The sequence below is a fragment of the Boleophthalmus pectinirostris genome, unplaced genomic scaffold (assembly GCF_026225935.1).
Source record: "Boleophthalmus pectinirostris isolate CB_2022bp ecotype Guang Dong unplaced genomic scaffold, ASM2622593v1 HiC_scaffold_19, whole genome shotgun sequence".
In the NCBI taxonomy this organism is placed as follows: domain Eukaryota; kingdom Metazoa; phylum Chordata; class Actinopteri; order Gobiiformes; family Gobiidae; genus Boleophthalmus; species Boleophthalmus pectinirostris.
In genome coordinates, this window is record NW_026571140.1 from 5146609 (window position 1) to 5163310 (window position 16702).

The 16702-nt window shown below is 37.1% G+C and overlaps 1 protein-coding gene across 1 annotated transcript in view; it reads right to left on the reverse strand.

Moving 5' to 3' along the window:
• Positions 1–15253, reverse strand: part of LOC110153568 (CD151 antigen) — a 65052-nt gene extending 49799 nt beyond the window's left edge. The window contains exons 1-3 of the mRNA XM_020917473.2: positions 15103–15253; positions 6354–6438; positions 573–764 (exon numbers count right to left, since the gene is read on the reverse strand). Of these exons, the coding sequence (XP_020773132.1) occupies positions 573–764; positions 6354–6437 (276 nt within the window). The 5' untranslated portion in view covers position 6438; positions 15103–15253. The remainder of the gene's footprint in view (positions 1–572; positions 765–6353; positions 6439–15102) is intronic.
• Between the last annotated feature and the right edge of the window lie 1449 nt (positions 15254–16702).

Genomic DNA, 16702 nt, shown 5'->3' on the forward strand with positions numbered 1-16702 from the left:
AAAGGAATGTTTAGTAACACCACTCTACAAATATGCCTAAAATTACTCCTAGATGACATAGAGAGAATAGGCTCTATTCACGATTACCGGAAGACATTTGGAAACATGCGGATGTCAACTTCCGATGTAGTTACCGAAAATGGGCATGTGATAAAACCATGGATTCAGCAGAGGTGTTCACAACCTGCCAAAGCTTTCCATGGGGGACGGACTCCATTTGTTAGCTTTTAATAAATTATAATAGAAAAATTATAATACACAAATGAATAGGCAATTTATAAAAGGAAAAAAGAAAGAATACACTGACAAAGATGAAGAAAACTGGGCCTTTTTCTCTGTTTTCCCAGATTTTTTCAGAGTTAGTATCGCCAACAGAGCCCAAAGGAAGTCGTCATCCGCATGTTACCAAACGTCTGCCGGTTTTGTGACGTAAGCGTGAATAGAAATACTGTAAAAGAATATAATTGTGAAGCGCAGCGTAGTTCATATTGACAGTTGTTTACATCCATGTGTGTTGCCATTTTATCGTCTCCTGTCCTCATTTACACTGTGGGTGCTGTGTGGAGCCTTACCACCCGCAGCAGCCGCCTCTGCTCCTTGAAGGTGGCGCAGCAGCCCAGCACGCCTGTTACCATGACGATGGCTCCGGCCAAGATCAGGATGTAGGCCGAGGCCGCGTACGTCTTGGAGGGCAGCAGGCTGATGTAGTCGGTCTTCTCCACCAAGGTCCACACGCCCACAGCCATCACCACACCGCCCGCCAGCTGACAACACATCGCACAGACATCAAGAACAGGGCTGTCAACGGTACTGAAAATCTGATACTAATCGATATCCAAACTAGAAAATAAAATAGCAAAAAAAAATAACAACAAAAAAAAAAAAACAGAAATTAGCCTTTCCTGAACAGTTTTAGAATGATCTTGAGATGTATCAGAACAAGTATAAGAGCACATAGACTACTGTAGTATATGAGGGATTACACACATATAAATATAAAGAACACATGGTAATATAAAGGTAAGATATAATGCTGAAAATCACATTCTATAGTCTAAAGAGTATTCTTAACCCTTCAAGGGCAATTTTACTACTTTTGTCCTCACCTGGATTCTTTTTCTTAATGTTGCTGTTAAAACTCCCCCTTTTACCCCCTAAGGAAATGATAAACATCCTTTTTACAACCTGTTATTTCACAATCTGCATGCTGAAGTTGTGTCATATGGCTGTAATAAAGTCTATAGGACCAGAAATACAAATTGGGAAAAAAAAAAAAAAAAACACACACACAGCAAACATGTAACTTTTTGAACATGAAAAGCTTAATTTAGGGTCTTACCTTCTACAGTGCAAAATCTCAAGTCTACACTCTTTGGCAAAGTTTGGCCCAATCAAAATGGATGGAGCGCATGAGTTTGGTGAAAACAAAGTTCCAATTGGACACTCATTTTCCTTACATCATCACGCAGCATGTGACGTAGGATAATGCCGGAAATCTGCTCAAAAAGTCCCAGCTTTTCAAGGGAAAATAATTTAGTTTCTATCTTTTATGGTTGGAAAGTTATGTGCGGTTATATAAAACATATTCCCAAGGTATTGTATACAATACTGTCTGTCTGAAAGGGTTAACCGTCATCGTGCAATCAGAACTAGTATTGAGGATCGAGTCTATTCCATAGTAGTGAAACAGAGTCAGGTACTAGGATTTCTGATGAGCAGGGGCCATAAAATTCACAGTTTGTTGTTACAGCTCCATAAACTTGCCATATTAACCGACTATGACTTGGCCTTTCAACTGGCAACAATCACATCTTTGGGTTTGAATACGGGCACCACTTTCATTTTCATTTTTGTTTGTTTATTTTGACAGAGAAGACACTGAACATGCGACAGCCACTAGTTAGGTGGACATAAAAGAGCATTCAATCTGAAACTCCTGTATAAGTCTGCACAGGTAAGTCTTGGTCTGACTGAGTGCCTTTTCTCTGCTACCACCAGGGGGCAACGCCGCACAATGATACAAAAGGCCACCACGCATAGCGGCAGTGAAGTGAGCGTGTGCTTGCGTATCCACTGCGATGTCTCTATGTTAGGTTTTGTTTCTTAAGAATAAACTCAGTAAGGACAAAGTTCAATGTCTTCTCTGTCAGTATAAATAAACAAAAGTGAAACGATTATGCACTAGCTTCAGAAAGTGGGGCCATTATTCAACCCCAAAGACATCTTTGTTGTCAGTTGAAATGACTTTATCATTATTAAAGATTGGGTCCACAAACCCAATGTCTTAATGTTCATTGTTTGTGAAAAAATAAAAAATAAAAAAATCAGTAGGGCTCTAGGCCATTTATTCATTTAGTTGATTAACTGATCGATGGTGTCTTAATCATCCAAACTTTTTATGAGTGATCATTTTATTTAGATTATAAGGATTTGTAAGGGACATCAGCAGAAAGGAGAAGTGAGTGAGTTAGCTAAAGATTTGGGATTTTGGGGGGATCTATATGTAAAAAGGCAGATTAAGCTCACAATTTACAAGTTTAAAGACACAAAATACACACAGATAAGTAATAGTTTTGAGAGTTTTACAGTACAATAATACCATCTCTAATTGGGCAGTAAGATAAACACATTTGCCTGATAATATATTTAGACATGTGGAGGTGAAAAGTGCCTAAAAGAGGAGTGTTTATTCTAATTAGAATGAACAGGACACAATCAATGTTGAGTGGATGCTTTAGTGCGTGTACAGGTAGTGTCATGACTGATCTGTTTAAAGAGTCTGCAGACAAGAGGACACACACAGGGACGGGAGGAGGGGAAGAGGAGGAGGAGTGGGACGAAGAAGCAGTCACTGTGACAGACATGTCAATCTGAGCACATGTCTCGAGTAGAGTTACTTAAAGTAGACATATTGTACTTGTGTCTCCTCTGTAGTTCTAATGTATGACACTTGTGGATCATTATGTTCTATTTCAGACATTTTAAACAGTGATATTAATCACAACAAACGTCATCACAACAAAGCGCCGCATGCTGTTGGACACTCATATAGATGGATAGCAGATTTTTTTGTTCATTTGTGCTACATGACGCTGCCGAATCCTAGCTTTATCACAGGTTAAGAAAATAAAATTAGAGAATGAAGGAAGTACAGAGTAGTAGTAGTAGAAGATGAATCACTCTAAACACAACTTAGAGATGGTGAATGAGATGGGAAAGACCAATAACATGGTTACAAGCTCTGAAGTCGATTTTCACAGTATGACTATAGGGAATGTGTCTATAGCTCAATATCAAACTATTACTTATGCTTTTTTGCTTTTGACATTGACAACATATTATAAGCTGTTATTATATGTTATATATGTTATTATATGTTATACATGTTATAACCTGCGCTAATACATTTTATGGTAGGTGTATCGGAAGAATAGTAATACTTGTTTTATTAGGTCCAAATGACAAAAGAACATGATGTTGAAGTCTCCACATCCCTGCTATTAGTCAATGAACCAAAGAAGATGGCGTTTTGACAGTCAAGGCTGAAACCAATATGAGGAACAATAGTGACATCTGGTGGATGTTAAGTGTATACCAACAAAGCTCTAAATATAAAATGTTGTCATCCTTAATTCTTTCATTCGTCCACAGTTTGAGTAATGTAAATAATCTTTAACACTTTGATGGGGTATTTGATGCAAATATTAAAGCGACATAGATTATTAAATATGAACTAGAGGTGGATGGGGGTGTGGTGGGAGGAGGCTGTGTCAGACCAGTGGCAGTGTTTTGATGAGCTCTGGGGTCAAAAATAATTGATTTCTGAGTTTTTGTCTTCACCTTATCATTTTCATTTTGTAAAAAAACCCAAAAACATTTCATTAAATAATGTCTTGTTTTCTTGTGAACTAAGGTGGAAATGTATCTTTTAAAAAGACTAGGGATGCACCAATCCAGCCTTTTTTTCAGTTCTGATACAGAGACTTTTAATATTAACCAGTATCAACCAATACCAGTGTAGGGATGGAACCATCCCAATATTTCCTTAAAACACAGTTAACTTATTACACCAGAGATTCAGTTGTGTTATGTAACTGTTAGATATCCTTCACATAAAAACTTAAACAAATCACCCTGTAAATAGTCTTATTACATTCAATTAAAGACAAAACCAGGACACTGACTGAATCAACATCATGGAACAGATACACCATCCAACTCATTTACCAGTACTGGTAACAGTGCATCCCTGTTTTAGACCTGGTTTAGATCTGGCAGTACTCAGAAAATCAAAATCTTTTCTTTGGTGGTACTTGCTGGGAAACGTTTAAGAGCCAAGGGTGTAGAGTCATTTTTTAAAAAAGGTAAAACGATATTTCTGCTCTTTTGGGGTTAATTCTATAGCCCATTTATATTTAGTTCAAGCACAACATTTGCAGGCCCATTTTAGCCCTTTTGTGAAAATATATTCTGAATATTGTAAATAAGCCACGGTAGAGTTTAGCTTAGCAGTTTGCTCACATCACACACGTCCCGTCTGTGAGCATTCAGACAGTGTTAGACGTGAAAGCCTGTGCTGTGTGACAGACATATGAAGAGCACATATGTGCAGCTCTGTGTGTGCTCACACTGAAGTCACAGGCAGCTGCCACCTCCTCACACAAACACTACTGCTGTGTGCTGTCTGCATTTAAGACAACTCTGTCATCATTCATAACACAATTCATTATGCTAGTATTAGATGACAGCAAGTGAAATGTGTTTATCTCCAGTATCAGCTCTGAGGGTGTCAGCATGCACTATTATTAGGGTGGTCTCTAGAAACATGTTTACCACACCCCCTGTTGGTGAATATTGTGCAAAACATTTTTCACCTTACAACATATCTCTATACATCAGCTAAACTCATACTATCATACTAGATTACAGTGATGAGTGTGATTGACAATTTCAACAGCTGAGTGTAGTTTTCTGATGTGCTACTTCTAGTCTCTAATCTGAATATCAGTGTGATCTTACATTAATAAACATTTTTGTGTTTCTTCAGAGTAAGGACAAAAAACGTGTTGTGAGTGTGGACACCTAACATATGGCTACTAAAATGGATCGAAACTATTGTCAAAACAGTATTTCAGAGCTATAATTAACATAGTGGAATGTTGAGAGGGCTGGTGCCATGAATGCATCTTCTGTGCTGCTTGGCTTCAGTGCAGAAGCAGTGGGAGAGGAATTAGAGACTTTTTTTTTTTTTCTAAATAATTATAGAGACACATATGAGGAAGCACTTGAAATCTGTTTGTTATGTTCACATAATGCATTATTATTTTGTTGTTTACACTGCCCAGTACTTCCTGCACATGACAAATGAACTTCAACTCTTATGATCCTTTTAGCTATAACTATGATGTGCCCAAATAAACAATTACCGTATTTTTCTAACTATAAGTCACACTTTTTTCATGGTTTGGGTGTTTCTTGCAACTTATACTCCGGTGTGACTTATATATTAAAATTTTCACACTGACAGCCGTGAGAGGCTCTAGGCTTGTGTATCAATTTTCTGCGCATGTCTCCTGCAGAAAGAGCCTCTGTCCTGCTGCAAGTAGTGAAATCTGCAGCAGAAAACGGTAATCGAGCAGCAGAAAGAAAGTTTGGAGTGAGCAAAAAACTTGTGAGGGCAGAAAGCGGGAATAAAGAACACAACTTCACAGCAACTGAAAAGGTGCACCATGCAACTTTCCTGGAAGTCATTGGATGACAAAGCCTGGACTTCAGTGACAACCTAAGTTGCGTTGAGTTGCTCAGAAGTGACACCGAGGATGAAGAATTCAATGGATTCAATGGATTTAGTGACTTGGAGTGAGATTGAGAGTTTGGTAAATTTATGTTGTTTATGCTCTTGCTATCTGAAGAACTGTTAATATGTTACGTGAACATATTAACACCTATTCAGTCTGTTGTTCTCTGTTTTATTGTTTTTACTAGAACTTGCCTTTCAAGATGAAATGTCGGTTCCTGGTCCCTGATTTTATAAAATAAATTTCCCCCAAAAAGTGAGACTTATAGTCCAGTGCAACTTATATATATTTTTCTTCTTCATTATGCTTTTTTTGGCTGGTGTAATTTATAGTCCGGAAAATACGGTAGATATATATTCTTATTCTCAAAATATGTTCGGTTTAGAGTACACACGTTTGCACATTAAGAATTAAATAATTACTGTAGATACAGTAGATATTTTGGATGTGTTAATGAATTAAACATTTTAACAGAAATGTAACCATTTTTAAATAAAATCCGAACATTTGAAAACAGAGTTTTTTGGAAGATTTGGCAAGAATAAAAAAGCTTACCCAGAAGAGAAAATTGAAGGTAAACAGGAGATACTTGAGGCAGATAGTTCCACATGTTTCCTTCTTCTCTTCGTACACACCCATTCTGCAAGACAAAATAACACCAAACATTTAAGAGGACCCATATCACTGTACACGATTTTCTGGTCCATGTTATTTATAATGCTGTTTCCTCATTAATAACATACAGAGTTGTGTTTTGGCTCATTCACGCTCAAAACAGATGTAGACAGACTAAAGGGTTACTCAAAAATGTGAAAATGAAACAAAACACAACTCCACTACTTCTGATGAGGCAACAACATTCTAACATGGCCTAAAGCTCCCAAGAGTCACAAGAGAATATCTGACTTTTAATATAGTTTTCTTGAGTTGCACTGGACTTGTTAAGGACAGGGAGCACGTTGCACTGTGGGAAAACCGTAAGAGTCTTCCACTAAATCTAGCTGCACCCTTTTTGACATTGCACTTGCTCCCTAATCAGCCGAGGAGAATGCTAGTGATGTTCCCTTTGTGTGCTTTAGGGGGTGCGTTTGTTAGCTTTCCAAGGACCCATAAAAGCGGGTGGGTCCACTTTGTTGCTGCTGGCTTACTGACCCGTGACCCCCCCGCGTGGCTCCGCTGCCACTTTGCTGACCAAAACCTTGCAATTTCATCCCGATTGAAAGGTTCTAGATTAGAACCTGAGAGCGAAACTGATCCTTGTGAGCTTTAAGCCATGTTAGAATGTTGTTACCTCTTCAAAAACATACCTGGATTTGTGTTTTGTTTTCATGTATGTTTCAGTAATCCAGCATTATTAGTCTATATCTCCAGAGCTCAAAATGCTCTGTTCCACCTTGTGATGTCAAGAAGTGGTGGGCTCCAAGATGACAGCAGTTTTTGTTAAATAGACATTGGAAATTCCAGGGCTGAAATTATCCAAATTATTCTGGTGAAGGTGTGTGGAGTTAAAAAACACAGTGGAGCACTTTCTGTATTACCACATCATAAGGTGAACCAAGTGTTTTTGGTTTGAGCAAAATGTGTCTTGCCCCAGTACTAGTGCTGGGTATGGTTCAGAAGTTGCCGAAACGATACATACCTTGATGCCTAGGCCACGTTGTGATACATATCTGAATACAGTGAGCTTTTGATAAGATTCAATATGATATATTTTAAATTGATTCGATATGTTGCAATAAAAAATAAAGGCTAAATCATGGCTGTGACACTAAAAGTCTTTGTTAAACAACTTCTTATGCAAAGTTCATATAAAACACAAACATTTTAATCATCAAAATAGTAAAAATGTCGAACAAGTTTCCTTCCTCTAAACAAGCAACAAAACTCTAGCACTGTAACAAACTAATTTAATAAAATATACTCTTGGCGATATATCAATCCAGCAGCGCATGATAACAATACCGAATCATCACATCACTAGTGTTATGCTCCTATATAAATGTCAGTGTTTTATGTCATGCTTGTGTTTGTCTATTATGATGTGTTTTATGTTCTTATATTCTTGTCTCTTATGTCTCTGTCTCTATCTCTCTGACCTGCCAGGACTAATTCTGGCATATTTACAAGTGTATGTTCAGGAATATGCATTGTCCCTTTTAAATAAATAAAACAAATCAAAACCAAAAAAAAAACTAAAAACATTAAACAATACGATATATTGATATTTCAATATTTTTGCACACCCCTACCCAGTACAGATGTTTTGTATAAGCAGCTTGATGTCAAAGTACATGTCTGCTGTGCAATGGCGTAATAATAATGTATGTTAGCATGCTAGTTGTTTTTAGCATTGGCTCTCTCCTCTGAGAGTTGTGAAAAGAGCTTCTAAACTCCACTGCAGTGGGTAATTAGGATGTTCCAAAAGCAGAAAGTAAGTTGGGAATAACTTTTAATCACTGTCAAAATGAACTAGTTCTGTTTTTCACGGTTTTAAAAGAATAAATATCGACAGTTTTGTCGTAAGTACAGCTCTTCTACCCACGGATTTAGGTTAAACTATCACTTCAGCTCTCGCAGCCCCTTCTTAAACGGCCTCCTCCTCTCATGAGCCGTGAGTCATGGCGGATTCTGGATGAGTTTACAATGGGAAACTGTGGCTCCACCTCTGTTTACCTCACCGCTCTTCCAGACAGCTCCGCTCGTGTCCGGACTCGCCTCTCCTACTGCTGACTCCGGTGCTAACCCAAGTTACCATCTGCTCCTGCCCCCCTCCCACGCATTCGCCTCGTATACTCCACAGTTTGCTCTACGCTGACTGACCACCTCCTATCGAGCTCCTGTTAATTAAACACAAACAGCACTTAATGGACTGGCTTCCTTTTCAAACGTTTGAACCACAGCTGAGTCAAGGAAACGGTTTTGTCTGTAAATCAATAACAGGAGGCAGGGATGGATGAAGAATCACATGGCTTGAGTTGGAGATGTAAACTAGGAAAGTCTTGTAATTCCAGCCTTTCATCCATCTAAGAATGACCAATCAAACTGTGGTCTGGAGCCAGTTTGGATTAATACAGTATGCTTAATGTCTGATCCAAGAAATACAACTACTGTACCAAGATCAGTCCTATCTGTATTGATACTGAAAAATTTGCAAGATCGGATATCGGTTTCCAAATATGGATTCTGTCGATACCCTGGACATATACTAGCCAGGCTGGCGCCACCTAGTGCCGCCGCTCAGTTTCATTTCTCTCCAGCAACTAGGTCAGGAATCAAAATACACTAGACTGTTCACAAAAACCCAGAATTCGGGCGAATTCGGGCACCAGCCAATCAGTGAAGAGTCATATATTCAGTGTTGTCAACAATTCCGAGATCGAGGATTTAAAGCTGGAACAAAGAGAATGTTTGGTGAATTTCATCAAGGGGAAAGACGTTATTGTCCTTCTTCCAACGGGATTTGGGAAAAGCTTAATATACCAGTTAACCCCGTTAGCAGCGCATTACATACGTCACGACCAAATAGCAGCGATTGGTTAAATGATAAAAGTACCCGCCTACCGTCGAGTGAACAAATTCTAACACTGCGAGGTCAGACGGTTTCTACGAAATGAAACCAGCTGATGAATCAGGCTAGACATACAGAGTATCCCAAAAAATTTGACATAATTTCACAGGCCAGTAACTTTGGCAATTCTTGTAGAAATAGCCTCCAATTTTCACAGAATGTATAGAAACAGATCAAGATTTTATATTTATTAATGCTTTATTTTTGTTCTGTTTTCAGGTTCACTCCCAAAGAGAAGTCATTTTGCAACCTGGAATATGCTCACACACATATGTTGTCTTTTGGCACTGGATAACGAGCCTTCCTTTTTAAATTTTTGGTACCAAGTCCAAATTTGTTTGCCAGTTGGTGAAGTTTTTCCAAATGTTGCATTGAAGGCTGCACAGTCTTGGGTGAGTGTGTGCGAGCAGATTCCACGACGCAAAATAACTTCTCTTTGGGAGTGAACGGCTCAACCTGAAAACAGAACAAAAATAAAACATTACATATAAAATCATGATCTGTTTCTATAAATTCTGTGAAAATATGAGGTTATTTCAACAAGAACTGACAATATTATTGGCCTGCGAAATGATGACTTTGGGACACCCTGTACATTGACATAATAAAACTATTTACTGGTCGTACTCGAGCCAGAAAGTCTCACAATGTTTAACTTTTTTTTTTTTTTTTTTTTTATAAACACAAAGCTGTTCTGTAATTGCATAACTGATAAATAACAGCTACATAACATATTTATCAGTTATGTCTTATATTATTGTTGTTTCAGGGTCTGCACTTAATCGATACTTAACAGATATAGTATCGAAATCGGTATCGGAAATGGAAAAGATGGAGCAGTGCGTCCCTAGTTACAGGTTTCCCTAGGCCTGTCACAATAAGTACTATTTCAGCTTACTCTTCAATATATATTAGATGGAACAAGAATTTTTGGGGCTCAATATTTACCGTGTGCACTTTTTCTTTGTACTAGTGGGAAACCTTTTGTTATTTTTCTATCCTACGACTATTCCAGGCCTCGGGCAAGCAGGCACACGGATTTCCTTGCACTGTTTAGTATATTTATTGTATCTTAGCTTACATTACTACTATTATTCAATGTTTTTGTTGCTCATTTGTAAATTCTGTTCACCGACAATGGCAATAAAACTTCGGCTTCTGAACATTTCACTTTCTATGACAACTAGAGACAGAAAAAACATCAGAGCAAATCATCAGGCAACCAATACCAATATATTAGGCTTGTCACAATCACATATTTTCAATTAAAACTGAGAACAGTGATGAAGGGCCCTTGCAACTTTGGCTTGACATGTGATTAAAAATTGCTGCTGTCACACTGAAGATAAATGCTTTTGTCCCACTGTAATTTTGAAGAACGTGCTGGAAAATTGCTAACGATAGAACTCTAATCCACAGATCATTATGTTCAGGGAATATAAATATACAAATACTCCATTCGGTCTATTTCTTAAGCCTGAAAAAGTATTGCATTTTCTTATACTGAACAATAAATCAAAATGGTAACTATTATGGTCAAAATGAAAAAAACAAAACAAAACATATATATAACCTTGTTTATCCCTAGTATTAATTATCGTCTGTGTTTCCATTCCCTCAAGGGCAGATGGAGCTGTGTCTGTCTGGAGCATGTATGACACAATCTGTAAATTGAGGTTGGTGAGCTAAGGGCTGTCTCGTGTCGTACCCTTCAGATTACCATGGGCAAGCACCTGGAGCGCTGCCAGAAAGGGTTTTCACTATATTAAGTGCAGCTATAGCATTACACCATGGGCTTTATGGGAAGAGAAATGTGCTTCTAGTGATGACTGCAGTAGGCTTAGCGCATGTACAATGAGTCAAAGAAAATGTTAAAATGACCAACTTATTTTGATTTGTGCTCAGACTATGGAATGCGTATGATCAAGCAGGTCTCCACTGTGCAAAGGTACTTTTACAAGAATTTTATTGGAAAAAAATGTAACTGCAAAATGTCTAGCTCTGAATATGGCAATAAAACTAGAGCATCATCACCTATACTTACTGTAAAACTTGTGCATTCCAACACCTACATTTATTCACTACTGTTTGGTAAGCAAATGTTTTGGTTTTGGAATCACATGGTTGAAGCAGGACTGGACAATTAATCATAATAATTTGTGTTTTTAATAAATCCAGATTTAGAAAAATTTCTAAATCATGAACATTATTATGAAACAAGTTTACTCCTGAGTTTCTTACTTGCAAAGCAGGGTTATTGTGCAATTACAATTACATATTTATACTAATGTAATATAAAGGTGGTTTACAATTTCTTAAATAATAGCATAAGTTAAGAAAAAAAATTTAAAGAGCTTCTGGCATTCGAAAGACTAGAAAGCCCTGCTCTGACTCTGATTAAAATCCATCAAAATCATGATTGTGTAATGGAGAAAAATATATAGTATATAATATTTAATAAAAACAGTAACAGACAACAGACAAAATCTGACCCAAGTCATCTAATTAAGCACTAATATAAGACCACACAGTGATGTTAAATAAACTACTACTTTTCTTGAAAATGGGTTTATATTGTGTTTTAAATAATCATTGTATTGACAGAATTTTTCTTAATATTGACAAAGAGTTTGAAATATTTGTATTGTGATTAGGGTTGTGGTCCTTTTGCCAGTCAATACTGTCTTTTAGGAATTTATACGGGACAGCAACAGTGAGGTAGTGAGTTAGCTGAAGATTTGAAGAGAATGAGTTTAATCAGAATTTTTCATTAAAAAAAATAAAAAATTCAAAATTCAAAAAATCATATATAGTACTTTTTCGTTTAGATAGTTGTTTTTGCATGATTGTCCTTTTTGTTGTCTTTTGAGTGCAGATCTGGTAAGATAGATGGTCAGATTAAAGAAAGATATGCAATAGTTTTGAGAGTTTTGTCACGCACCTCTTTTTCATGAACATCACGGTTGCATGATATGAGTGGGCGACTAAACATGGAGTTATGACAACTTTATTATTACTGTCTGGGAAATAAATACGTGGATTAAGGTAAAACAAGACTATATCCATGTAAATGTGAGGATTAGCCACAGCTCTTTACTTCACAAGTCTGTGGCACTGATTAGCCTCAACTCTACATATTTTTTGTGATCCGTCTCAGAAACTGTGATTTATTTTTATCTACTTATATGAAGTAACAGTGATTATGAAATTCTTCCTCTCGTACGTCTAGTCACAGCCTATCTCTCCTGTTTTGAAGGTCATTCTGGGGTTTATTTTGTTCATGCGCAGTGTGCTACAGAAGCTTGCTTAGATCAAAAAGTCTATGCTGGGCCAGATCGAGACCGGTTAGCGTACATTACAAGCAAACCGCACTGGTGCACTTTCACCCAGCCCAAAGAAACCAAACTCACAGTTATTCTGAACTCGAGCTCACATGAAGCAGACCAAATGGTGTAGGTGTGAAAGTGTTCTAATTGATCAGCAAGACATGTCTTTAGTTTAGTCAACCAAGAACTTCTTTAGTGAACTATAGCCCTAATTGTTACAGATGGGATAAGATCTCGTGGGACAAAATCTCACATGCACACATGAGAAAAATTATCTTGTGAGATTCTTTCACTCTAAATTTAACTCTGAGTTAAGAGCTGGTGAGTTATACAATTTGAGAAGTTGTAGTTCCAAAAAGCAGAATGGCCGCTAAAGTGTGCACTAACTATTTATTACAAGTGATGTCAAAATCTCAGTTCGTCTCGCTCTTGTGGACCTAATTTTGTGGTGTGGCTCATCTTGTGAAAATAGTGTCTTGTCCCACCCCTACTAATCGTGAATAAAAATTGTTTGACTAAATGAATATTGTAAATCTAAAGAAATGCAACATTATTAACCAATAAACTTTAAAATATTGTGCCTGTAAATGTTCTAAATAGGTGATATTAACAAATTAATAAAGTTTTTTTTTTATACTGCCAATATCCTAGTGTCTTTCTTTTATAACAAAGGTGTTTTAGAGTTTGTTTTTAGTCTATTTTTTGTCAACTAGTCACGATAAGTCAATTAAGCTTTAACTGTGATAACAATAATAGATGGAAACATAGAAAGCAAAATCAAGATCGTAAAACTCGAAACACACCTTTGAGCTATAAATGTGCTGTTTATGATACGACAAACTTGTTTACTATAATAATAGGCTAAATTCAGCATTGTAGTCCACTCATTTCCCTATCTGTGTATAAACAATTAGTCACACCTTTTCTACAGTAATTAAAATAATTTTCAGCATACCTGCTCAACAACGGGCAGTGTCTCTACTCATGAGTCACACATGAGCACCTGTGACCTCACCGGACCTGAGGCAATGCAAATACCACAAAGTACCAAAATGCACAATACTGGCCCTAGAGCAACGTTATATGAGTAGTTTCGTCTCAAATGTAGACACTTTCACGCAAAATGGGAAAATTATTTAAACAGGTTGCTCAGGTTCCTTGCCTGAAGAAACAATGTCTGGTTAGGTCATATATTACGCAAAATTAAGTCTTGTGACTGTTTAAGCCATGTTATAATGTTACCTGATCATCAACATACCTGAAGTTTTTTCATTCACATGTTTGTTTGTCTACATCTTCAAATCTCAAAATGATCTGATCAACTTTGTGATATCCTGGAGTGGCAGTTTTCAAGTTAAGACACCTTTTGTTTATTTGAGATTGGCAATTCCAGGGCTGAAATTATCCAAATGATTCTACTGAAGGTGTATGAAGTTTAAAAACACAGTGGAGCACTTCCTGTATAACCACATGACATCACAAGTTGTAACAGTGCATTTTCTGTTCAAGAGAAGAGGATCCAGATATGTTTTTGATGTGGAAACAAAACTATAATATACAGCAGATCAGAAAATAACATAATACGGACCGTTTAAATGGAATCAAAGTTTAACCACAAAACTCACAAGTCTTGTAAAGCACATTTTAAAAGTTATGTACATCTATTTCTATCCTATCACTTTAAAAATAAAAAGCAATGCTAAAGTAGGGTGACCAGATGTCCCTATTTAGCCGGGACAGTCCCAGTTTTGAGCCCTGTGTCCCCTGTCCCATCAGATTTATTTAAAGAAACAGTGATTTGTCCTAGTTTTATACAAGAAATGTCCCAGGAGTCCCTATTTTTGACCAATCTAATCCCTGCCAATAGTAAAGAGTGTCATTTGTTTAGGTGATATACAGAAAAGCTGCTTAGAAATGACCAAAACACAAAGAAAATATGACTATAGTGACTCACGTTAGTCATGAATGGGCCAAGTGCAGAACTATTTTCCTTAATTACACGCTCGTTTCACTATTTTATTATCACCAATCACCCAAAACTAGGCATTTATTTAGAAAAGCTGGTCACAGTATGCTAAAGAAATTTATTTTGTTGATGATGCCTTTATTTTGAAACCGTGACCCAGCCGGACATTTTTTCCATTATTTTGTGTGTAAGGTAAGCTAGCGCTGTACTTTTCATGATTTAACCACAGTTCTGTAAATTCCCACAAAATCACAGCGGTACATCGATAGAAAAACGTCTAACTCCGCACAAAAAGTAGGATAACTTGTAGAGAAAGCGTAAAATCTTGGAAGTTAATCGTTCAGGGGGGGTTCGCGAAAGGTGCTAGCTTGTTCGATAACGCCCGCTGCACGTAGCCACAGTTTCACCTCCGTGCGTGACCAAAGCGCGTCGTCATGTACGTACCTGTCTGCGCTCGAGTCCTCTCACTTATCGGTTAAAATAATGAATGAAAAATCTTCCAGAAGCGGCCCGTTTTCATTCCACTGTCCTCCCCGTCTGCGTGCACTGAAGCTGGGGTGAACTCTGAGGCTGTCCCGTCCCCCCCCCTCCGCAGTCATCGAGGCAGGGCAGGCTCCACCCCGGACACGGACGAGCGGAATCTGGAGACCCCGCAGGCTGCACTCCGAACACCGCACTCATATAACCCCCTTTTTTCCTGTCTGGTTGAATCAATGTTTACTTTTTACCATTAGACATAGACGAAAAGGTTAAATGAAAAATCCATGACCTATCAGAAGACAAAAATACCTAAAATTATTGGTATAATGTGTAAAAGTCATATAACTAGTCCAGTCTATAATAACTCTATAATTCTCTCATTTTGCCATATTTAAATTATTGTGTAGAAATTTGGAGGAACAATTACAAAAGTACTATTCAACCCATATTTATACTGCAGAAAAAAAAAGTCATAAGAATTATTAACTTAAACTTAAAACAATAAGGCCAGGACTAACACCAAAGGTAGATGTCTCCCAATCTTTTTCCCAAACTTTTTTTTCTGGAGACCCATAGTTTAAAAGTCACAAGCCCTCACAATCCAAGTCAATAGACAATATTCATAAATCACAAAATAAAGGTGGATTTGACCATTATTGAACATTAATGATGATATTTTACTGACTGAGTGATCGTGTCTCTGAACAATTAGTATTACTCAAGTTTTAAACAATGAAAAACAGTCATTGAAGCAACAATAAAAGGATCCATAAGTCGCCTATTTGGACATTAAATGTAGAACATTTCTTTTTCTTTTCAACATTCACTTGAACTAGCAATATTGGAACAAAATAGTCACTAGTTCTCCCATGTGTCAGAATTGTATATCACAGACTTAACATACAGATCGTGACAAAGCGACCCCAAAAAATCTCTTGTGACCCACCTGAGGGTTGCGACTCAGTCTTTGGGAAGCAATAAGTTAGAGGAGTAGATCTATGGAATAGTCTGGATGACAGGTTAAAAGGATCAACATCAATAAAACCTTTTTTTATTATTATTACAAATTAAATTCTATAGACAAATACAATGCACTAGAATGATTTAAAGACATATTCTTACTACATAGAGAGATAATAAGATAATGTGGATTCTGTAGGCTACAGAAACGGGTTAGTGTGTTGAATAAATGTTGATGGAAAAAGTTTTTTTTTTTTTTCTCTCTCTTAGGTGTAGGAAGTGAAATAGTTTACTCAAAAGAACTACTGTACTTAACTCATGAGTACTGTTATTAGCATTATTGTATCTGTATATATTTTCTCTGTTCTGTCCAAGTTGTTCTTGTTGTTTAAAGACAATCGTATTCTTGGCATCATCATTGTAAACAGGGTTAGGCATTCATAAGTCATTTCACTTCAGCCTAAACCCCTTCGGTCATAGTTTTATGTGAAATGTTTATAACAGTCTATTAAGTACATGATTAAGTACATGACTGAAGAAAATCAACTACTACTGCTACTACTACTACTACAGTTAAAGTATTACAGTGACAAAGTTACATTTT